At 59.9% G+C, this 21,316-nt stretch overlaps 4 protein-coding genes across 4 annotated transcripts; 3 read left to right on the top strand and 1 right to left on the bottom strand.

Annotated features, from left to right (window-relative positions):
- The first annotated feature begins 837 nt into the window (after positions 1–837).
- KLHL18 (kelch like family member 18) lies at positions 838–11,094 on the top strand. Its single transcript, XM_032101532.1, has 10 exons — positions 838–843; positions 2,285–2,415; positions 2,593–2,733; positions 4,959–5,157; positions 7,077–7,237; positions 7,343–7,479; positions 8,578–8,800; positions 9,479–9,583; positions 9,778–9,889; positions 10,708–11,094. The coding sequence occupies exons 1-10, from the start codon at positions 838–840 to the stop codon at positions 11,092–11,094; spliced, it is 1,602 nt and encodes a 533-aa protein (XP_031957423.1).
- Positions 11,095–13,291: 2,197 nt separating this feature from the next.
- LOC116453195 (uncharacterized protein DDB_G0271670-like) lies at positions 13,292–14,247 on the top strand. Its single transcript, XM_032128368.1, has 4 exons — positions 13,292–13,539; positions 13,626–13,730; positions 13,805–13,888; positions 13,992–14,247. Exons 1-4 carry the CDS (start codon positions 13,381–13,383, stop codon positions 14,229–14,231), a joined length of 588 nt encoding a protein of 195 aa, XP_031984259.1. The 5' UTR covers positions 13,292–13,380; the 3' UTR covers positions 14,232–14,247.
- Positions 14,248–14,252: 5 nt separating this feature from the next.
- CAMP (cathelicidin antimicrobial peptide) lies at positions 14,253–16,443 on the top strand. Its single transcript, XM_032128280.1, has 4 exons — positions 14,253–14,812; positions 15,365–15,472; positions 15,585–15,668; positions 16,333–16,443. The coding sequence occupies exons 1-4, from the start codon at positions 14,255–14,257 to the stop codon at positions 16,441–16,443; spliced, it is 861 nt and encodes a 286-aa protein (XP_031984171.1). The 5' UTR covers positions 14,253–14,254.
- A 1,853-nt stretch (positions 16,444–18,296) lies between these two features.
- Positions 18,297–21,307, bottom strand: LOC116452863 (cathelicidin-B1-like). Its single transcript, XM_032127736.1, has 4 exons — positions 19,131–21,307; positions 18,794–18,898; positions 18,614–18,697; positions 18,297–18,511 (listed from the first exon to the last, which is right to left on the bottom strand). The coding sequence occupies exons 1-4, from the start codon at positions 19,368–19,370 to the stop codon at positions 18,383–18,385; spliced, it is 558 nt and encodes a 185-aa protein (XP_031983627.1). The 5' UTR covers positions 19,371–21,307; the 3' UTR covers positions 18,297–18,382.
- Between the last annotated feature and the right edge of the window lie 9 nt (positions 21,308–21,316).

The raw sequence follows: 21,316 nt of genomic DNA, 5'->3' as shown, positions 1-21,316 counted from the left end.
GGAGCCACCAGTGCCCTGGGCTGTCCCTTCAATGCCTGACCCCCCTTTCCAGGAGGAATGTTCCCAATATCCACCCTGAGCCTGCCCTGGCCCAGCCTGAGGCCGTTCCCTCTCCTCCTGTCCCTGTTCCCTGGCAGCAGAGCCCGACCCCCCCGGCTGCCCCCTCCTGTCAGGGACTTGTGCAGAGCCACAAGGTCCCCCCTGAGCCTCCTTTGCTCCAGGCTGAGCCCCTTTCCCAGCTCCCTCAGGAGTTTTCCAGTTCCCTTCCCTGGACACGCTCCAGCCCCTCAATGTCACTCTTGTCACAAGGGGCCCAGAGCTGCCACCTGGGCTCTGTAATTTACAGTTATTTTGTGAAATAAGGGCCTTTTTCTCCTCCTTGGGTCACACTACAGGCTCAGGTTTTGAGTAAGTATAACCTTGGTGTTGAAATTCCTGTTATCTTTAGTTATAAAGATAATTTTGGTTATAAATAGAAGGTCGCTGTGTGCATTTGAAGCAGGTGTTTCACTTTAAGAGGTGCCTGTTCAATTTTAGCACCACTCTTTATTTATTAAAGAGCTGAAATGAGATTTGGGCAGTTGTGATTTTTGGCAACTTGGGCTTGGGGGGAAATGAAAGTCAAGTAAAATGTTGCTTTTCTTGCACACTCAGCCTGAACGGGAGCACTCATCCAAACAAACCAAATGGATTGTTGCAGGTGGAGTGATTCCTTAGGGAATTTTAGAGATAAGAGGAGGCCTTGTTCTTTCACCTTTCAGAAACAGCAAAAGCAAAAATGGAGTTTTTCTATGTTTTGGGATGTTTGAGGCACTCAGGAAGGGGTTTTGCAGCAGCATGAAGGTGTGTCAATAATGGGATTCATTGCTGGGAAATCAGTGGGTTGGGCCAGGAGCAGCTGATGATGGGATGGCTTCACCCATGGGGAAGGGATGGACTGGGAACTGCCCGAGTTGCTGAGGTGTTGCCGAGCAGGTCGGGTGTTCCTGAGCCTCCGGGCTGGAATGTGGACGGGCCAAGCAGCAAATTTGTCACCGTGGTCAACCAGGCTGTGGCTGCTCGTGTGTCAGCCATTCCCACTGGGAATTCCCAAAGCAAGAGCTCCAGCAGCTGAGTGTCCTCAGGGATTCCCCTGTCCTGAGCAGCACCTCAGACCCACCGAGAGTCCAGGTGTGCTCACCTGGCAGGGAGGGAGGGAATGAAAATCCCAGGGGTCTGGGAAGGGTCTGTGGGCTCTCAGGTTCTGGAATCACTTCCCTGTTTGGCCTTTCCTCGTGAAATTTGCTGTGTTTTTTGTATTTTTAAAGCTGTTCAAAGCTCTGGCCAGGCTGGAGTTTGTGCTCTCTGTGTGAGGTCGGGGTGGGAACCTGCTCAGCCAACATTCCTCCCTCTCCAGGGCCAGGGATGTGGCCTCGAGCTCCATCCCCTCACGGAGCCTGGGCCTGCAGTCCCGATTCCTTTTCCCAGAGATTCCCCATGCTGCTGTGTGCACAGGAGGAGGCTGGCAAAGATTTTGCTGATACCTCGAGTCTTGGAGCCTCTGGGATGTTTTCCAGGTGGTTTTGGGTCAGGAGAAGGGATCCATACAGACCTTCATCCCTGTAAAGTCACATGCAAATAAATATGTATGTGAAGGGTGTCATAGTCACGACCATTTCGCTTCCTGATTTTGCTCTGGGAATTAGGAATGCTGCAAAATCCAGGAGAGCAGGATTTGTGCAGCATTATCCAAGCACAGAGGACAGCATGGACAGGGATTCAGGCCCAGGACAGAGACAAGGCTCTTCAAAAGTTCCTCCTTTTTTTCCATCTGGCAGGAATTTTGCTTTCTAAACCCTCTGCAAGTTTGTGTTTGCTGGCTCTGAGCACTCCAGGCCTGGAGGGAGAGGGGAGGCACTGTTGGGAATCATGGAAGTCCTGAATCCAAACAGCATGTCTGGAGATGAAAGTGGGGGGAGGGTTTTGCAGAGGAGAAGAGAAGGACTCCTTGGATAACCTGGAGCGAAGGGCCCTGCTGTGCCAGCTGCTTTGGCCATAAAACAAAGCTCCAACGGGAAATTTTGGCTTAAGAGAGGAAAAAAGGGCAGTTCTGCACAAGCTGGGGTGGGCATGGACTGGGATGAGCCAAGTTGACATGGAAATTAGGGAAAAAAGCTCTGAGAGAAGGAATCAGAGCAAAGACCTGACTTGAATCCTTGGATGCTGGTGGAGCTGTGCTGCAGGGAATCACCTGGAGCCGTGGGTGGTGCTGATCCCTTCTCCTTCCCTTTTGCCCCTCCTTTAGGTCGGGGACCATAAATTCAGCGCGCACCGGATCGTGCTGGCAGCCTCCATCCCGTACTTCCACGCCATGTTCACCAACGACATGATGGAGTGCAAGCAGGAGGAGATCGTCATGCAGGGCATGGATCCCAGGTGACATCCCTAGGGAGAGCCCGAGGGAGCACGAGGCCTCTGCGGGCCTTGGCGCGGTGTGTGCGCGGTTCAGAGGCTGCTCTCCGCGGGAACGATCCCACAGAGCGTTCTGCTGCTGGCACAGGGCTATCCCAGCTGGAATTCAGTGGGGTTTCTGCCCTTTCTCCCTGTTTTTAGTGCTCTGGAGGCTCTGATCAACTTCGCCTACAACGGTCACCTGGCCATAGACCAGCAGAATGTGCAGTCCCTGCTCATGGGGGCGAGCTTCCTTCAGCTGCAGAACATCAAGGACGCCTGTTGTACCTTCCTCAGGGAGAGGTGAATGCGCCTGGGGGGATCCTGGGGGGATTCCGGGGGCATTCCAGCTGCTCCCCAGCAGCAGTGAGGGTCAGGCACCTGTGTCCGGCTTGGGAGGAGCAGATGTGTCCTTCTAGCAGGAGGAGGAGGAGTGTGCATCCCAAAACTTGGCATCTGTGGAGTTATGGAATCACAGAATGAGTTGGGAGGGACCTTAAAGCCCATCCCAATCCACTGTCCCAGGCTGCTCCCAGCCCCAATGTCCAGCCTGGCCTTGGGCACTGCCAGGGATCCAGGGGCAGCCACAGCTTCTTTGGGAATTCCATCCCAGCCCCTCCCCACCCTCCCAGCCAGCAATTCCCAATTCCCAATATCCCATCCAGCCCTGCCCTCTGGCAGTGGGAAGCCATGCCCCCTTATCCTACCATTCTCATTCCCTTCGGAATAACTTACCACTCCTTCATTGGGACACAATAAAAGACCTTGGCCAGCCATGGGAATTAACACCCAGAGCAAAACTGAGGGACCATCTCCCTTTTTGAGAACCCATCCTGGCAGGAACTGCCCAATAAAATGCCCTAGGGTACATCACCGTGTCCCACAGCCGTAGGGAGGAGGAGAGAAGATCCAGCAGACAGGAATTGTGCAGCAAGATTGATTGATTTAATTATTTTACAAACTCTTTTATAAACTTTTCTCTTCATAGTCTAATTGGACAAAGGATCAGCCTCCCCTTGGGGGTGATTGGCCAAAATCCTAAAACATCCATTGTCAAAATATTTTCCTACTGTGCCATAAACAAGACTTTTCAAGGTTGCAGGTGGCTTGGTTGTTTACAGAACTCTGCCACTATCTCTGTGAGAGAGAAAAGTCTCTCATGGACTTAGAAAACAGCAAGAAAATCCTCGCTAGCAGCATTTTTGTATCCACAGTTGCCCTTCCTGCTGCTGTGTGTGCTAAAGGGGAGGAACACCGCGCCTCAGCCCAGGAGCTGGACAGGAAACTGTGGCAGAGCCTTAAATTGGTCCCAGGTTTTTCAATTTCCTCGCTGGTGTTTGGCTGCGAGGCTGTTCCAGCAGCAGGGTCTGGAAATGGAAAGCTGGGATACTCCTTGTCCACGTACCACATGGATTCTCAGCCCGTGCCAGGGAGCCTGACGTGTTCAGTTTTCCCAGCCTGGCTTCTCTGCAGCTGCTCAGGGTGCTCAGTGGTATGATGTCAAACACACCCACCAAGTACAGGGATTGGCTACCAAAATCCTCCCAAATCCACCAGGAGCAGCCAGGTGTCCTAAGTGAAGTCCTGGATTTGAGTGCACAGCTGCCAGTTTGGTTAATAACTAAAAATTAGTGGATTCTGGCCACCCTGGGAGCTGGGACATGGACACTGAGCTCTTCATCTGAAGTGGAATTGAGAATTGGGATATTTTTAGGCAGCTGTGTTGTAACCAAGCCCTGTGTGAGCCCTCAGAGTCACCCTCATGTGACAGTTCCCCACCCAACAGCACCAGGACCTGGAGCTGCTGGAGAGAGTCCAGAGGAGGCCCCAGAGCTGCTCCAGGGCTGGAGCCCCTCTGCTCTGGAGCCAGGCTGGGAGAGCTGGGAATGTTCCCCTGGAGAAGGGAAGGACACAGGGAGAGCTCCGAGCCCCTTGCAGGGCCTAAAGGGGCTCCAGGAGAGCTGCAGAGGGACTGGGGACAAGGCCTGGAGGGACAAGAGCCAGGGAATGGCTTCCCAGTGCCAGAGGGCAGGGCTGGATGGGAGATTGGGAATTGGGAATTGCTGGCTGGGAGGGTGGGGAGGGGCTGGGCTGGAATTGCCAGAGCAGCTGTGGATGCTCCCAGAGCCACCTGGATCTATCCAATGGCTCCTTGGCAGGGACAAGGGGACATTTGTGTTTTCCATCCTCTGGCTGTGCTGTGGATTCACCTGGAGCTCTCTGTGCAGATCAGCTCATGGGTGAGCTGGAATCTGCCACCACTGGTGAGGACACAGCTTTCACTACACTGCATGTCCTGCAAGGCTTCTGTGCTTCCCAGAATCCTGGAATAGTTTGGGTTGGAAGGGACCTTAAAGCCCATCCCATTCCCACCCCTGCCATGGGCAGGGACACCTCCCACTGTCCCAGGCTGCTCCCAGCCCCAATGTCCAGCCTGGCCTTGGGCACTGCCAGGGATCCAGGGGCAGCCCCAGCTGCTCTTCCATTAACCTGACATTCCTGTTGCTCTCCTCTTCCCCTTTTCCCAGGCTCCATCCCAAGAACTGCCTGGGTGTCCGGCAGTTTGCCGAGACCATGATGTGCACGGTGCTCTACGACGCTGCCAACAGCTTCATCCACCAGCACTTCGTGGAGGTCTCCATGTCCGAGGAGTTCCTGGCCCTGCCCTTTGAGGACGTGCTGGAGCTCGTTTCCAGGGATGAGCTCAACGTGAAGTCCGAAGAGCAGGTGGGTGCCTGGTGTAGGAAACTTTGAGGAAACTTTGAGGAAACTTTGACCTCGAGGGGTTGTGTGTTGCTTGGGAGTAGGAATGGGAATGATCCTATTGCTGGGCTGAGGGAAGCTGAGATGTCCTGGCACAGGGGGGACATTCAGAGGTGCTGGACAGAGCGGTGATGGTTCCTTGGGCCTACTCCAGACTGACTTGTTCCTAGGAAAAAAGAAAAGCAGGGCTTTTTTAGGATCACAGAATCATTGAGGTTGGAAAAGCCTTCAGGCTCCATCAAGTCCAACCATCCCCAGCACTGCCAAGGCCACCCCTGCCCTGGGCAGCTGTGCCAGGGCTGGACAGCCCTTCTGGGGAAGGAATCTTTCAAATTCCTGCCTAAACCTCCCCTGGCACAATGTGAGGTTGTTTCCTCTCCTCCTGTCCCTTGTTCCCTGGGAGAAGGGCTGGAATCCCACCTGGCTGCGCTCTCCTGTCAGGGGGTTTTGGGGGGAAAGAGGTGAGCAGGGAAAACAGAGCCGGTCCTCGAACCTGGAAATCCATCCTGCTCTTCCTGAGGAGCCTCCAGAGGAGGTGACAAAGGCAGAGCAGACCTCCAGCTCCTCCTTGCAGGGTAAAAATGTGCTTTGCTAATCAGGCTTAGGGAGGGAGGGGAACCTGCCTCGCATTCCAGCCACATTCCTCTATCATACCAGGAATTTCTCACTCTGTTTTTCCCAGAGCAGGTAGGATCCAAAGAGTCCATCCTGGGGATGTTTCCTCGTGCCCTGGCACCTGCCAGCCCCACTTTTCAGAAATTCCAGTGGCACCCTGTAGAGTGGAAAAAAAGTTGGTTTGGGGTTTTTAATCCCTGTGGTGCTGTTGGAGAAGCATTTTTGCACTGGAAAGTTTGGGAATTGTGTTGGGAGAGACTCCGGATGCCACTATACAAGAAAGTGCTGATGATTTTGTTCTGGTGGATGACACAGGTTGCAGTAACTTTAACAAGGAGTCCTGTGAACCCAGGAATGCGTGTCCCAAATCAAACTGGGACCAGGGCACGGGGATCCTTTTGTAGCTGGAGTCATCCAGTGGTGCTTCGGAGAGGTCTGTCCCTTCCAGTGTGTGGGATGGAGCCTGGAGAGACCAGCTCAGCTCCAGGCATCTCCAGCGTGGTTATCCAGAGAGAACAGATGGATCCCTGTCATCAAACCTGTCTCCTGGTTTCTCATGGAGCAGCACCACTCCCTGTCTTCTTTCCCAGTTTGCAGATTTCTGTCACTAAAAAAACACAGTTTTGTGTTCTGTGCCACCTCCTCTGCCAAAATCCTCCTTGCAGCTCCCTCATCTCCCTGCAAACAGTTCTGCTGGATGTCCCATCCCACGGGACCACAGATCGGGATTCTTGGAGGCAGGGAAAGAAACTGCATGGAGTTTCTTTCCCTTTTTCCCTCTTTCCCTCTTGGAGCTTCTTGGAGAGGCTGGGACAGCTGGGAATGTTCCCCTGGAGAAGGGAAGGACACAGGGAGAGCTCAGAGCCTCTTGCAGGGCCTAAAGGGGCTCCAGGAGAGCTGCAGAGGGACTGGGGACAAGGCCCGGAGGGACAGGACACAGGGAATGGCTTCCCAGTGCCAGAGGGCAGGGATGGATGGGAGATTGGGAATTGGGAATTGCTGGCTGGGAGGGTGGGCAGGCCCTGGCACAGGGTGCCCAGAGCAGCTGTGGCTGCCCCTGGATCCCTGGCAGTGCCCAAGGCCAGGCTGGACATTGGGGCTGGGAGCAGCCTGGGACAGTGGGAGGTGTCCCTGCCATGGCAGGGGTGGCACTGGATGATCCTTGAGGTTCCTTCCAACCCAAACCATTCCAAGATTTGATATCGTTTCTTTCCCATCCACTTGCACAACCCCAAAACTCCCAACTTCCCACTCCTGTCTCGTGGCAGGTGTTTGAAGCTGCCTTGGCCTGGATCCGGTACGACCGAGACCAGAGGGAGCCCTTCCTGCCCGAGCTCCTGTCCAAAATCCGGCTCCCCCTGTGCCGGCCGCAGTTCCTCACGGACCGCGTGCAGCAGGATGACCTGGTCCGGTGCTGCCACAAGTGCAGGTGAGGCTGGGACATGGAGGCAGCAGGATGGGAAAGCTAAATCCTTCAATCTCAGGCTCCAGACAGTCAGATCTCCTCTTGAATGATTCCCTGATTGGATTCCAGGGATCTGGTTGACGAAGCCAAGGATTATCACCTCATGCCAGAGCGCCGGCCGCACCTCCCGGCGTTCAAGACGCGGCCGCGGTGCTGCACGTCCATCGCGGGGCTGATTTATGCCGTGGGGGGACTCAACTCAGCAGGTACCTTGCAGTGGAAAGACCGCCAGGGGCTGGGTGGGATGCTGGAATTCCCCCCTGTGGAAGCGTGGAGCAGTTTCTCCTCCTCCATGCAGCACTTCGACCCTTCCAGTGAAACCCTCGGGGTGGTTGTGCCCATAGTTTAACGTCTTCCATCTAAATCCTGCCGAGGTGAGGCTTATTCAGGATGTTTAAGACTTTGAGGATGGTGTCCTTGCCTGAAGCCCCAAGCAGGACTTGCAGGGATCTCCACAACGTTGTGGGATCACAATACCGTGGTGCCATGAGCCTCACCGTGCTGTAAAAAGGGAAGAGAGAATGGTCAAGGACAAACCTTCTGTGGAGGAGCTGCGTTCCCGGGAAGCAGCGACAGCACAGATGGGACTTGCAGGTCTCTGCTGCCCCTCGGAGGACAGTGGAGGTGCCACTTCCACAGAGGGAACTTGTCGGGGCTCCTGGTGCAGAGCACGGGAGAGCTCTTGGAAATGTTCCCTGATGGTTCTGAGTGTGGGAACAATGGGAATTGTTCAGAGCAGGAGCTCTGTGGGAGAGCAGGGATATCTGGCTGGGAAATGTCTCTGTGGGAGCAGGTAGGCTGGAATGGGATGTGAGACCCCAGGATAGGACAGAGAATCCCAGAATGGGCTGGGTTGGAAGGGACCTTAAGGATCATCCCACTCCCACCCCTGCCATGGGCAGGGACACCTCCCACTGTCCCAGGCTGCTCCAAGCCCCATCCAGCCTGGCCTTGGACACTGCCAGGGATCCAGGGGCAGCCACAGCTGCTCTGGGCACCCTGTGCCAGGGCCTGCCCACCCTCTCAGGGCAGAATTTCTTGCCCCGACCCAGGTGCAGCACTTTGCACTTGGCCTTGTTGAACCTCATGAGCTTCCCACTCTTTGAGCTTGTCCAGGTCCCTTTAGATGCCATCCCACCCTAGCAGGTAAAATGTTTTTCCCAGATGTTTTCCTAAACATGGTTCCCCATGCCAACCCCATCTTTAGGATCACAGCAGCACCCCATTACCCCTCCACCCCGCTCCCTATCCCAGGGCTTCATCAGGTCTCCCTCTTTTAATTTGAGTAGCAAATTTCTATGCAGGCGACTCTCTGAACGTGGTGGAGGTGTTTGATCCCATTGCCAACCGCTGGGAGAAGTGCCAGCCCATGGCCACGGCGCGGAGCCGCGTCGGCGTGGCCGTGGTCAACGGGCTGCTCTACGCCATCGGCGGCTACGACGGCCAGCTGAGGCTCAGCACCGTGGAGGTTTACAACCCAGACACCGACTCCTGGTCCAAAGTGGAAAGCATGAACAGCAAGAGGAGGTACGTGCAGCTCACAGGGAAGAGAGCTCTGGAAAAGCAGGGAAAAAGGAGGTTGGAGGAAGAGTGGGGGAGTGGGTGCCCAGCAGGATGGGGGGGGGGGGGTGGAAATGGGAAAGGAGGAGTGGGGCAGTGTGGAAGCAGCTGGGATTTCCGTGGTTAGTTTCTGGTGCAGCCGAGGGGGGGCTGGCCTCTGCTGCCAGGGAACAAGGACAGGAGAAGAGGAAATGGTCTCAAGCTGTGCCAGGGGAAGGTCAGGTTGGATATAGGGAAAATTGCTCCTGGAAAGGGCAGCCCAGCCCTGGCACAGCTGCCCAGGACAGGGGTGGAAGATGTATGTGCCCCTCACCAGGTACCTCTGGAGCTCCCTTAGCCGCTCCTGGTGCTCCAGCCCCTTCCCCAGCTCCATTCCCTTCTCTGGACACACTCCAGCCCCTCAGTGTCTTTTTTTTTTTTTGTCGTGATGGGCCCAAATCCAAAGCTGGGATTCAAGGTGCTCCTGCCGTGAGCACCTTTCCGCTTTGTGAGCTCAGAGTTCGGGTGGGACTGAGCAGTGTGCAGGTGAATCCAGGGCAAAGGCGGTTTGGTGGGATGACACAGGCAGAGTGTGCAGGGTCACAGTGTTGGGGACAGGGTGACAGCACCCCCAGCCATCTCACGGGGCCCCGCTGTTCCTTGCAGCGCCATGGGAACGGTGGTGCTGGATGGGCAGATCTACGTGTGCGGTGGATACGATGGAAACTCATCCCTCAACTCCGTGGAGTCCTACTCTCCAGAAACAAACAAGTAAGAGCCCTTCATGTCCCAGAGCTTTCCCAGGAGCTTCTCCTCCGGTGTTCCGTGCCCTGGCACCGCTGGGCATCTGGGCTGTGAGAATGGTTTGAATAAGAGTGGGGAAAGGAGAGTTGGTGGAATCCAGCACTAGAAAACCACGGAATAATCTGTGGGAGTCTTGCTGATCTCTCCCCTCTCCCTCCCAGGTGGACAGCAGTGACCCCCATGAGCTCCAACCGCAGCGCTGCCGGAGTCACCGTGTTCGAGGGCCGGATCTACGTGTCCGGAGGGCACGACGGGCTCCAGATCTTCAACAGTGTAAGGCCCTGGGCTGGGGCTCATCCACTGCACCTCAGGCTGGGGCTGGAAGGCTCCGTGTCCTTTCCCTGTGCACCCAAACGGCCCCAAGTGCTTGCGCCACCGAATTGTGTCACTTCCACCCATGACCGAAAAACCTGAGGTGGAACAGAAGTGACTCTACCTGCTTGGGGTCGTGGAGGTGTTCTGAGGGTTGGAGCCCCTCGGATATGGAGCCAGGCTGGGAGAGAAGGGACGGACACAGGGAGAGCTCAGAGCCCCTGGCAGGGCCCAAAGGGGCTCCAGGAGAGCTGGAGAGGGACTGGGGACAAGGCCTGGAGGGACAGGAGCCAGGGAATGGCTTCCCAGTGCCAGAGGGCAGCGATGGATGGGATATTGGGAATTGGGAATTGCTGGCTGGGAGAGTGGGCAGGCCCTGGCACAGGGTGCCCAGAGCAGCTGTGGCTGCCCCTGGATCCCTGGCAGTGCCCAAGGCCAGGCTGGACAGGGCTGGGAGCAGCCTGGACAGTGGGAGGTGTCCCTGCCCATGGCAGGGGTGGCACTGGATGAGCTTTAAGGTCTCTTCTAACCCAAACCCTTCAGGCACAATCCCATAGCAGCTGAACTTTTAACTGAAGGCAGTTCAGCCCTCTCAGCTCCCCCAGCTGCTCCTGGCACTCCAAACCCTTCCCCAGCCCCGTTCCCTTCCCTGGGAAGCCCCTCACTGCCTTGTCACGAGCAACCCAAAACTACCCCCAGTTTGGAGGTGCCACAGCGGGAGACTGTCACAGGCTGATTCCCAGGGCAGCATCCCTAACTCCCGCTGTGCTCCATCCCAGGTGGAATACTACAACCCTCACACGTCCAGCTGGCACGCGGTGTCGCCCATGCTGAACAAGCGGTGCCGGCACGGCGCGGCCGCGCTGGGCAGCCGCATGTTCGTGTGCGGCGGCTACGACGGCTCCGGCTTCCTGAGCGCCGCCGAGGTCTACAGCTCCATGGCCGACCAGTGGTACCTGATCGTGCCCATGAACACCCGCCGCAGCCGCGTGTCCCTCGTGGCCAACTGCGGCCGGCTCTACGCCGTGGGCGGCTACGACGGCCAGTCCAACCTCAGCTCCGTGGAGATGTACGACCCCGAGACCAACCGCTGGACGTTCATGGCGCCCATGGTGTGCCACGAGGGCGGGGTGGGCGTGGGCTGCGTGCCGCTCCTCACCATCTGACGCGGGGGATTTTGGGGGCATCTCGTCGTCAGCGAGCGTGCCACGATTTCCAGGTGCTCGATCCAAACGCAAAGGAACTTGACAGAGTAATCCCCCACCTGTAACTTTTTGGGCTGAAGGTCCTGAAAGGTCAAATATGGTGAGTTTATGTGCGAGCAAAGACTCCTCGGCCTCCCCCGGAGCCGTGGCCGAGCAGATCCATCCATCCGTCCATCCATCCCTCGTTGGTTTTCCTGCGGTTGCGCCTTTGGGAAGCACCGTTGTGGGGTGAGGGAGGGGGACAGGCTTCATTGTGACATAAAAACAGCCACTTCAAGGACTTGGAAAATCCGTTGGCATCTTCTGGAGCAGCAAAACCACCTGAGCCCCTCCAGGGGTGTCAGCAGCGATTTGGGGGGTCCTGGTCACACAGAGGGGGTCTCCAAATGCGACAAACACGGCGCTGTTGCTTCCAGGAGCTTCTTAGACAAGACCTCCCCCCCCCCCCCCCAGTTTCTCGTGTTTTTCTCAGCTTGATGTGGAAAACTTCTCCACAAGAGCCACAGGATGGAGAAACCAGGAAGAAGAAAAGGTCGGTTAAACCAGGATCGTTTGGGCAAGCTCTGGAGAAGGATGGATGGAAACGACTCCAGGCAACAGCCTGAGGGTTTCAAAATGGGAAGTAGATTATCAGGATGTCCTTTAAATTAAATATCAAGGTATTTTCCAAGGCTAAGAGGCAGCTGTAGCAGAAAGGCCGGGATATTTTAGGAGAAGCAAGGAAAACACGTCATGAGTTTGTCATGCTCTGCTGGGAAAGGTCTTTGCCGTGGGTTTTGTGCCAGGAAACTTTGGAATGCTGGCAGAGCCAAAGAGCTGCCTGGCAGCACCTTCCCTGTGTCAGCCCTTCAGCCCTCCTCCTGCATGATCCGTGATCCACCATCCCCCCGGAGCTCTCCGTGCCCGGCTCTTCCCGTGCCATCCTGGGCACAGCCATACCTCCTCCGGGCAGGCAGGGCCAGGCAGCAGGAATGTGACCTGATCCCAGCTGCTGGGGAATGGGGATCTCCCCCTGGGTCCGGCCCCATCCTGGCGTTCCGAGGGGCTGGGAGCTGGGAGGAGCGGGATGTGCCCCCCAGCCCCGCTCCCCGTGTCCATTCCTGCTCCCCAGCATCCCTGGGATTGACTCTGGCTGTACATGTGGATGTCTATACTGGGGTACTGTGTATATTTTAGGGTCTATAATGAGCATATCTGGCTATAAATGTGATCTATCAGCACATATCCATTTCTTCCACACCTATCCACTGCTGGCTTCCCAGGAATGGGAATCCTTTGGACTTTTCTGTGCTGCTCAGACTTTAAAAAAGAACAAAAAGAAAAAACAGGAATACTTGGATCAGAATGAAGTTGTTGCTTGTGGCATCTTCTCTTCTCCAAGACCCATCCTGACCATCTCCATGGGCAGAGGAGGCTCTGATGAGCTGCTCTCCTGGTCTTCCATTATCCCTTCTCCCTCCCACCATCTCCCACCTGGGGCTTGTGTCCATAAGAATGGGAATATTGGATCAAATACCCTTGGAAGAGCAGCAGCTCCCTGACACCGGGGCTGTCGATGGCCCCTGGGCTTCCAGAGCGCTGCTCCCAGGCACGGTGATCCCGGGAGACTCAGGTATCTCCCAGATGTGCTTCCTGGGACTCCTTCCCCAGGGATCTCTGCTTTTCCATTGTGAATGAAGCAAAGAGAAAGGGGAGCTCCTGGCTCCAAAGGCGACAGGAAAAGACTGAATTTTGGGGAAATGAGACTCGCTCACCCAGGGAAGGCAAACTGGGAGAGCGGGATCCACACAGTGCAGTGCTCGCCAAACCCTGTGTTCCTGAATCCAAGGAACACCTGGGCATGGGGTGTTTGGATGAATCTGAGCAGGGTGAGAGGGATCTTAAAAACCAAAAATAGCATAAAGAAATTGGGAGAGGGCAGAGGGCTCCTGCTTCTTTTCTCTGTGGGAACCAGGAGGATGCTGTCGCTCCCGGCTCGGGAGGAGCAGGATCTCGGTGGGACCAGCGTGCCAAGAAACTGGGAGCAGGCACAGGGAAGGGGCCACGGATGGGGGATCGGCCCTGCCGCGCTCCAGCATCGCCGCATCTCCTGCAGGTCCAGGCGCGCTTCCCCCCGCGGCACCGGGCCAAGGAAAACATCGGCAACCCGATCCCTTCCCGCGGCACGGGGGCCGCTGTTTATCCTGGAGCCGGGCCGAGCCCGAGCCCGGGGCCGATCCCGGGCTCATTCCCGGCCGTGCCGCCCGCATGGCGCTGGTGCTCGGGGCCGTGCTGCTGGCGGCGGGCGCCGCCGTGCCCCCGGCCGTGCCCGCGGCCGTGCCCGCGCCCCGCGAGCTGGCGCGCTCCGTGCTGGAGACGCACGGGCAGGAGCTGCGGCTGCTGCGGCTGCTGGGAGTCGCCAGGACGGTAGGAAAAGGGGTGCGGGTGCGGGGGGTGCTCCCGGTTCCGGCACCCGTCCCGTGCGGGTCCCCACGGAGCTTTTCTCCCGGCAGAGCTTCGACTGGGGAACCCACTTCAGCATCAACTTCACGGCCCGGCAGCCGCCCTGCCCCCGGCCCCCCCCGGACCCCCGCGGCTGCCGGGGCCGCCCGGGCAGGGTGAGCGTGGGGCGGGACCTCCGAACCGGGGGGCGCGGGGGGTCCCCGGGGTGCTGAGGCCGCTCTGTCCCCAGGTGCAGCGCTGCTCGGCCCAGGTGTCCGTGTTCACCTTCCTGCCCGACGTGCCGCTCTCGATGGTGGAGTGCGGCCGGGAGCCGGTGAGGGCGCCGGGAGCCCGTGCCGGGGGTGGGACGCGTGTCCCCCTCACTTTGGGGGGTTTGTTGGCTCTGGAGTGAAAACCCACTTTATTTCTCCCCGCAGCAGCCCGATGGCAGCGCCCAACCCCGCTCCCCTGGCACCAACCCAGGTCATTCATCCTCCTCATCCTCCTCCTCATCCTCCTCCTCATCCTCCTCCTCATCCTCCTCCTCATCCTCCTCCTCATCCTCCTCCTCATCCTCCTCCTCATCCTCCTCCTCCTCCCCGCGGCCCCGGCCCCCTCCCAACGCGTCCCTGCGGGGACCGTCCGGCCGCGCCCTGTCCCCAACGGAGCTGGAATAAAGAGATTTCGGACGTGTGCGTGTATGGGGGTGACAGTTTGGGGGACCCGGGGGGCACCCTCGGCCTTGGGCAACAGCGATGGGGCAAGTTTGGGGTTGTGCAACCCCGCGGGCACCAACCTGACACGGGCAACGTGTCCCCTGTGCCCCCCCGAGGGGGCCTGCGCCCCAAATCCCCCCGTGCCCAGCCAAGGGGCTCCCAAGGGTGGGGACCCCGAGGGGGTCAGATGCCACCGCCCATCCACGGGGACACACTGGGCCCCCCCCGCCCCGCGTGTCCCCCCCAAACAACGGCCGCTCTGCGGGATGGGGCCGGGCCTTTCCCAAGGGGGGGAGCCGAGCCCCGGGGCGGGTCCCCGACCTCCCGTGCGGGATAAAAGGAGCCCGGGGGTGGCCGTGGGGACAGCGATGCCGAGCTCGTGGGTGCTGGTGCTGGCGGTGCTGGGGGGGGCCTGCGCCCTCCCCGCCCCGGCGCCCCTCGCCTACACGCAGGTGCTGGCCCAGGCCGTGGATTCCTACAACCAGCGCCCCGAGGTGCAGAACGCCTTCAGGCTGCTCAGCGCGGAGCCCGAGCCCGCCCCGGTGAGTGCCCCCCACTCGGGACCCCCCCACGGGTGACACCCCCACCCCACTCGGGATGCCCTATTTGTGATCCCCTACTCGTGGTGCCTGACCTGGGCTGCCCAACCCGACCCTGAGTCCGCTCCGGTGAGTGCCCCCCACTCGGGACCCCCTATTCGTGATCCCCCACTCATGACTCCTGATTTGGGCTGCTCAAGTCCAACCCCTGAGCCCCCCCCAGTGAGTCCCCCCCGCGAGTGACCCACTCCACTCACTCGTGACCCGCTGTTCCTGTCCCCCCCACTCGTGGTACCCTACTCGGGGTGCACAGTGCCCACCCCTACGCCCCGCCCGGGCAGTGTCACCCCACTCGTGACCTCCCCATTTCTGACACTCCCTTCACACCCCTCACGGTCCCCACCCCGTGAGCGCTCAGCGCTGAGCCCGCGCCAGCGATTGCCGCCCCACTGGTGACCCCCTACCAGTGACACCCCCACCGGACACCCCCCACTCGTGACCCCTCTGCTCCTGTCCCCTCCCGCTCGTGACCCCGCTGCCCACGCGTGTCCCCAGGGCGTGGAGCTGAGCTCGCTGCAGGGACTCAACTTCAGCATGATGGAGACGGACTGCGCCGCCAGCGCCCACGTCAACCCCGACGACTGCGACTTCAAGGAGAACGGGGTGAGGAGGAGGAGGAGGAGGAGGAGGAGGAGGAGGAGGAGCGGGAGGAAGGGGGACACGGGGGCCCGGTGCCATCCCCGGGGTGACACCGCGTGTCCCCGTGTCCCCGCAGGTCATCAAGGAATGCTCGGGGTCGGTGCAGCTCCTGCAGAGCTCCCCCGAGATCGACCTGCGCTGCTTCGACGCCTCCTCCGACGTGAGTGGGGGGGGCCCGGGGGGCACCCGTGGGTGGGGTGAGGTGGGAGGGTCCCTCCCCCTGCCCCGCATCCCCTAAAAGGGACACCCCGATGGCTCCGTCCCCCGCGATGGAGGGTGGGGGGTCCTGGGGAGCTCGCAGGTCTGGGTGGGGTGTCGCAGGTGTGGGGTCCTGGGTGGGGAATTTGGGTGCAGAGTCCATGGGGCGGGGCCCATGGGTGTGGGGTGCAGGGCCCCGGGGGAGTCCTGGGTGCAGTGACCCGGCAGGTGCTGGGTGTGGGGTCCCAGATGTTGGATCCTGCGTGGGGCCTGGGTGTGGGGACATGGGTGGGGTCCCTAGTGTTGGATTCTGGATTTAGGGTCCCAAATGTCCCAGGTGTGGGGTCCTTGGTGCGGGGACACGAGTGGGGGCTCTGGTGTGGGGTCCTGGGTGGGATTCTGGGGGTAGGGTCCCTGCTATGGGGTCCTGGGTGGGATTCTGGAGGTGGGGTCCCTGCTATGGGGTCCTGGGTGGGATCCTGGGGGTGGGGTCCCTGCTATGGGGTCCTGGGTGGGATCCTGGGGGTGGGGTCCCTGCTATGGGGTCCTGGGTGGGGTCCCGGTGTGCTCCCAAGGAAGGGGGGGTCCCGCACCCCCTGACCCCCTGACCCCCATCCCTCCGGCAGCCGGTTCTGATCCAGCGCGGCCGCTTCGGGCGCTTCCTGGGCAAGATCCGGCGCTTCCGGCCCAAGGTCAAGTTCGACGTGCACCTGAGGGGCTCCGTGGGCTTGGGCTGAGCAATAAAAGGGCCATCGGGAATGGCCGTGTGGGCACCGGGCTCTTCCTGTCTCTGGCACACGGGGAAACTGGGGCACGGCTGGCACACGGGGAAACTGAGGCACGGCTGGCACAGGGGGAAACTGAGGCACGGCTGGCACACGGGGAAACTGAGGCACGGCTGGCACAGGGGGGAACCGAGGCACGGCTGGCACAGGGGGAAACTGAGGCACGGCTGGCACACGGGGAAACTGAGGCACGGCTGGCACAGGGGGGAACCGAGGCACGGCTGGCACACAGGGCTGCGCCCCCACGTTGTCCCCAAGGGGATGTGGGGTCAGGGATGTGGGGTCAGACTGGGTACAGGGATGGGTTTGCTCTGGGGAGCCCGCAGGGCCCCACCCATAAAAGGGGCCGCTCACATCCCAGCCACCATCGTCCCCACAGTGTCACTGTCCCCACAGTGTCACTGTCACTGTCCCCATGGTGTCATTGTCCCCACGGTGTCACTGTCCCCACGGTGTCACTGTCACTGTCCCCACAGTGTCACTGTCCCCACAGTGTCATTGTCACTGTCCCCACAGTGTCACTGTCCCCACGGTGTCACTGTCCCCACAGTGTCATTGTCACTGTCCGCACGGTGTCACTGTCCCCACGGTGTCACTGTCCCCACGGTGTCATTGTCACTGTCCCCACGGTGTCACTGTCCCCACGGTGTCACTGTCCCCACGGTGTCACTGTCACTGTCCCCACGGTGTCATTGTCACTGTCCCCACGGTGTCACTGTCCCCACAGTGTCACTGTCACTGTCCCCATGGTGTCATTGTCCCCACGGTGTCACTGTCCCCACGGTGTCATTGTCACTGTCCCCACGGTGTCATTGTCCCCACGGTGTCACTGTCCCCACGGTGTCATTGTCACTGTCCCCACGGTGTCACTGTCCCCACGGTGTCATTGTCACTGTCCCCACGGTGTCATTGTCCCCACGGTGTCACTGTCCCCACAGTGTCATTGTCACTGTCCCCACGGTGTCACTGTCCTCCCTGCACCTTGTCCCCCCCAAACCAGCAGTGATGGCAAAGGGAGATGGGGGGGGGGGGGGACACAGGGGACACCATGAGCCCCCCGGGGAGCTGCAAGGGCGGGGCTGGGGGAGTTTCAGGTCCCGAGGGGACCCCCACGATGGACCCAGTTTGGGACAGGGACATGGGGGGTGCAGAGTTGTGGGGCTCAGGGACCCCTGTGCCCCAAAAGTGGCCAGAGCAGGGTCATGGCTGCGGCCCCCTGGGGGTGACCCTCCTGTCCCCCCATATTCCTGTGGGTCTGTACCCCACAAACACCTCTGTGGGGGCCCCACAGACTCCAGGGGACCCCCAAGGTGTCCTGGGGACACGGAGGGACAATCCCGGCGGTCCAAGTCCCTGCAGGAGGCCGGTGAGACGGCGGGAGCCAGTGGTGCCCATGGGGCCAGGACGGTGTCGTGCGCATTTTAGGGGGGCAGATCACACTCCCCCCAACCCCGGGACCCTCTGCCATCAGCGCCGTCCCCATCCCACCGCCATGTCCCCCTTGTGGTGACAATGGCAGGAGGCGGCACAGCAGGGCCGGGAAGCGGCTGGATTTGGGGAGGGGCTCTCGGGGGGTCCCCGAGGTGGCGGCACCTGCAGGGGGGTCCCTTCGCCTCTCCACGGCCTTGAAGGGTTGGGGGGACCCCAGATCTGCCCCACTGAGTGCCGCTCACTCGTGACACCCCCACTTCGTGACCCGCAGGGTGTCCCCAGCTCTCAGAGCTCCCGGGCTGGGCACAGGGGGGATTTTGGGGGCGCTCGGGGGTCCCCGTAGGGGCGCAGGGACACTCAGGGTGACACCGGGAGCGATGCAGGGACGTTTATTGGCAGTGAAGCAGCCGGGTGGGGGGCACAGGGAGGGGACACAGGGAGGGGACACAGCAGGGTCCCCTCAGGGTTTGGGTGCCTTGAGGTTGAGCCTGTCCCGGATCCAAATCCGACCGCACTGGAAGAAGCCCCGGAAGCGCTGCTTGACCTTGCCAAAGAAATCCTTGATCTTGGACTTCCAGGTCCGGCCGAACTGGGAAAACAAGGAGCGGTGTCAGACTTTGGGAGGATGAGGAGGGACCGGGGGCACCCCCGGCAGCCGGGGGGACACGGAGCCATTCCGGCCCCCTCGTACCGCGGCCGGAGCGTTCTCGCAGGAGAGCTCCACCGTGGGCTTCTGCTCCTCCAGGAAAACAAAGCCGTGGCACCAGGTCACCGCCTGTGGGGACGCAGAGGGGACACGGGAGAGCCCAACCCCCCCGTGCCTCAGTTTCCCCACCGGATAATCCCCAGTTGCCACAGGACGAAGCCTCACCCCGAGCCAGCGGCTCTTGCAGTTGCCGGTGTCCATTCCCGGTGTCCGGCACGTGGTTTCCTCCAGGGTGAAGCTCAGCTCCTGCCGGCTCTGCAGGTCCGAGGGCTGGGAAAGGGGACAGAACCCATCAGGGCCCCACCGCCCCCAGTGCCCAGCCCCGCAACGGGCCGGAGCCAGCCCCAGGAGGGGCCACGTCCAGCCTGGAGCGGGTCAGGCTCAGCCCAGACTCGGCTGCGCTCAATCCCGTGGGGGTCAGACCCAAAACGGGGCAGAACGGTTGGATCCACCACTGCCCGGTCCTGGAGCTTCTCCTGGAAAGGGAGAGCTCAGCACTCACCCACCCGGGCCGGGGCTGAGCCTCCCGGAGCCGCAGGACGTGGGGACTGACGGCCCTGGCGTTGAGCAGCTCCACGGCCGCCGCCACCACGTCCTCGTAGCTCAGGGCCCGGGGTCCCAGCGAGGACAGCGTGAATCCGTCCCATCCCGGCGTGGATCCCTGTGGCCACAGCGTGGAGGCTCCGGCCAGCCCCACGAGCAGCAGCAGCGGCGGCAGTGGCAGCGCCCGGCACGGCCCCATCCTGGCTCCTGGATCCTGGATCCTGCTTCCCACCGGGCCAGGAGCACTTTTATGGGAGCTGCCGTGGGCGTTCCAGGGGGCTGGGACACCGGGACATTCCAGGTGGGATGAATCGGGCCCAGAGCCCAGCCCAGCCCAGCCCGCTCTGGTCCCCGGGTCAGTGGGGATGGGTGTCTTGGTCACTTTTGGTCAGCAGAAGGTCACAGGGTTTGGGGTCCCGTGCCATGGGGGTCGCCAGGGCAGGGAATGTGTTACCAGGGGGTGACAGCGAGGACGGGGGTGACAGAGGGGACAGACATGGCCGTGGGTGGTCCAGGGCGTGGTGGGATGAAAGGTCCGAGCCAGGTGAGGATCGGGCTCTGCTCCCAGGGAACACAGACAGAAGAGGAAGTGGTATCAGGCTGTGTCAGGCCAGGGGAGGCTCAGGTTGGATATTGGGAACATTCCTTCCCCAGAAGGGCTGTCTGGCCCTGGCACAGCTGCCCAGGGCAGGGGTGGAGTGCCCATTGCTGGAGGGATTTAACAGCCCTGTGGATGTGGCACTTGGGGACATGGGGCAGGGGTGGCCTTGGCAGTGCTGGGGATGGTTGGACTCGATAGACTCTGAGGACTTTTCCCCTCAACAATTCCTTGATTCTCTGGAGACGGATGGGGTTTTTCCAGCCCAGGGCTGATTTATGGCCTGTCCCTCTCTGCAAACAGGGTGGGTTTCACCAAACACCAACGTGGGAGCGGCCGCTCTTCCCCAGGAGAGCAGGAAGCTCCAGGAGGACACCCAGGATCCTGCCCGGAGGATGACCCTCGGCTCAAGCCCCCCCCTGGAGCCACGCAGAGGGTTCGGAGCTGGGATCAGTGGAGGCCATGGAAAACACCCTCGTAAATCACATGGGGACAAAGACAGCAGGGGGTGGCACTGGGAAGTCTCCGGGGAGGGACGGTGTCGGTCACAGCCCTGCAGCACAACCCCGCCTGACCCCGGAACGTTCCAGGTCCAACCTTCCATGGAAAAGGGACCTTGGGTGGGATTATCCTGCACCACATCCAGGCTCACACTAAGAACCTCCAGGGAGGGGGATTCCAACACCTCCCCAGGGACTGATTGGTCTCTCTGGACAACCTCAGTGGACACAAAGCATCTCCCAGAGCCCGTTTTCCCTGGTCTCGTCCATCAGAAGAAACCTCTTCCAGTTGTCTCTGCTTCCCTCCAAGTCTTTCCCAATTCCTTCTGAATTTGTCCCCGTTCCTTCCCAGATTCCCTCCAAATTCTTCACTTCCTTCTGAATTCCCTCCAAATTCCTCCCAGCTCCTTCCAAACTCCTCAGTTATTCCTGTTTCCCCCATATATCCCCCCTAGGATTTAACAGTAAGAGAAACAGGTTCAAAATCGAGGTAAGAGATTTAAATTTCATTTTTAGGTGCCTGTGCCAGCCCCGAGCAGGCTCCAGACAGCCACGAAATCCTTGGAGGCCATTTTGGGACTAAAAAAGGGAAAATCCAGTGAGTTTTCCTCAGGAATTTGTGACTCCCCGGGCATCTCCCACCTCTGACAGGAAAGGGAGTAAATCCCCCGCCAAGCCAAACCCTGAACCCTGAGCCGGGGTTCATAAATCTGTTCTGCCCAGCTCATAAATCTGACTTGGGCTTTATTTGCCCTTCCCAGGATCATGCTCCTCATTCCGGAACACCCTCAGGTTTGTCTTGGAGCCGTTCCCACACCAAGACCCTGATCCAACCTGGGCAGGGCAACGTTCCCAGTCTGAGGCAGGGGGAGGGACTGGATGGGCTTTAAGGTCCTTCCAACCCAGCAGGTCAGGGATTCAGGGATACAGAAGGGAGGGCATGTCTGGTCCATCACGGAATCGTCCTGGAATGCTTTGGGTTGGAATGGACCATCAATCCCGTCCCATTCCCACCCCTGCCATGGGCAGGGACACCTCCCACTGTCC

Source organism: Corvus moneduloides, chromosome 1 (assembly GCF_009650955.1).
Source record: "Corvus moneduloides isolate bCorMon1 chromosome 1, bCorMon1.pri, whole genome shotgun sequence".
NCBI classification, from domain to species: domain Eukaryota; kingdom Metazoa; phylum Chordata; class Aves; order Passeriformes; family Corvidae; genus Corvus; species Corvus moneduloides.
This window is presented reverse-complemented; position numbering and strand designations above follow the sequence as displayed.

Excerpts from the sequence above, each read along its gene's own strand:
- KLHL18 (XM_032101532.1), top strand. Across the intron at positions 2,734-4,958 it reads TGTACCTTCCTCAGGGAGAG|GCTCCATCCCAAGAACTGCC; the intron begins GTGAATGCGCCT and ends CCCTTTTCCCAG. Across the intron at positions 7,238-7,342 it reads CGGTGCTGCCACAAGTGCAG|GGATCTGGTTGACGAAGCCA; the intron begins GTGAGGCTGGGA and ends ATTGGATTCCAG.
- LOC116453195 (XM_032128368.1), top strand. The coding sequence starts at position 13,381 with ATGGCGCTGGTGCTCGGGGCCGTGCTGCTGGCGGCGGGCGCCGCCGTG. Across the intron at positions 13,540-13,625 it reads TGCTGGGAGTCGCCAGGACG|AGCTTCGACTGGGGAACCCA; the intron begins GTAGGAAAAGGG and ends TTCTCCCGGCAG. Across the intron at positions 13,731-13,804 it reads GCCGGGGCCGCCCGGGCAGG|GTGCAGCGCTGCTCGGCCCA; the intron begins GTGAGCGTGGGG and ends CTCTGTCCCCAG.
- CAMP (XM_032128280.1), top strand. The coding sequence starts at position 14,255 with ATGGGGGTGACAGTTTGGGGGACCCGGGGGGCACCCTCGGCCTTGGGC. Across the intron at positions 15,473-15,584 it reads GCGACTTCAAGGAGAACGGG|GTCATCAAGGAATGCTCGGG; the intron begins GTGAGGAGGAGG and ends GTGTCCCCGCAG. Across the intron at positions 15,669-16,332 it reads GCTTCGACGCCTCCTCCGAC|CCGGTTCTGATCCAGCGCGG; the intron begins GTGAGTGGGGGG and ends TCCCTCCGGCAG.
- LOC116452863 (XM_032127736.1), bottom strand. The coding sequence starts at position 19,370 with ATGGGGCCGTGCCGGGCGCTGCCACTGCCGCCGCTGCTGCTGCTCGTG. Across the intron at positions 18,698-18,793 it reads GCAAGAGCCGCTGGCTCGGG|GCGGTGACCTGGTGCCACGG; the intron begins GTGAGGCTTCGT and ends GCGTCCCCACAG. Across the intron at positions 18,512-18,613 it reads GCGAGAACGCTCCGGCCGCG|TTCGGCCGGACCTGGAAGTC; the intron begins GTACGAGGGGGC and ends TTGTTTTCCCAG.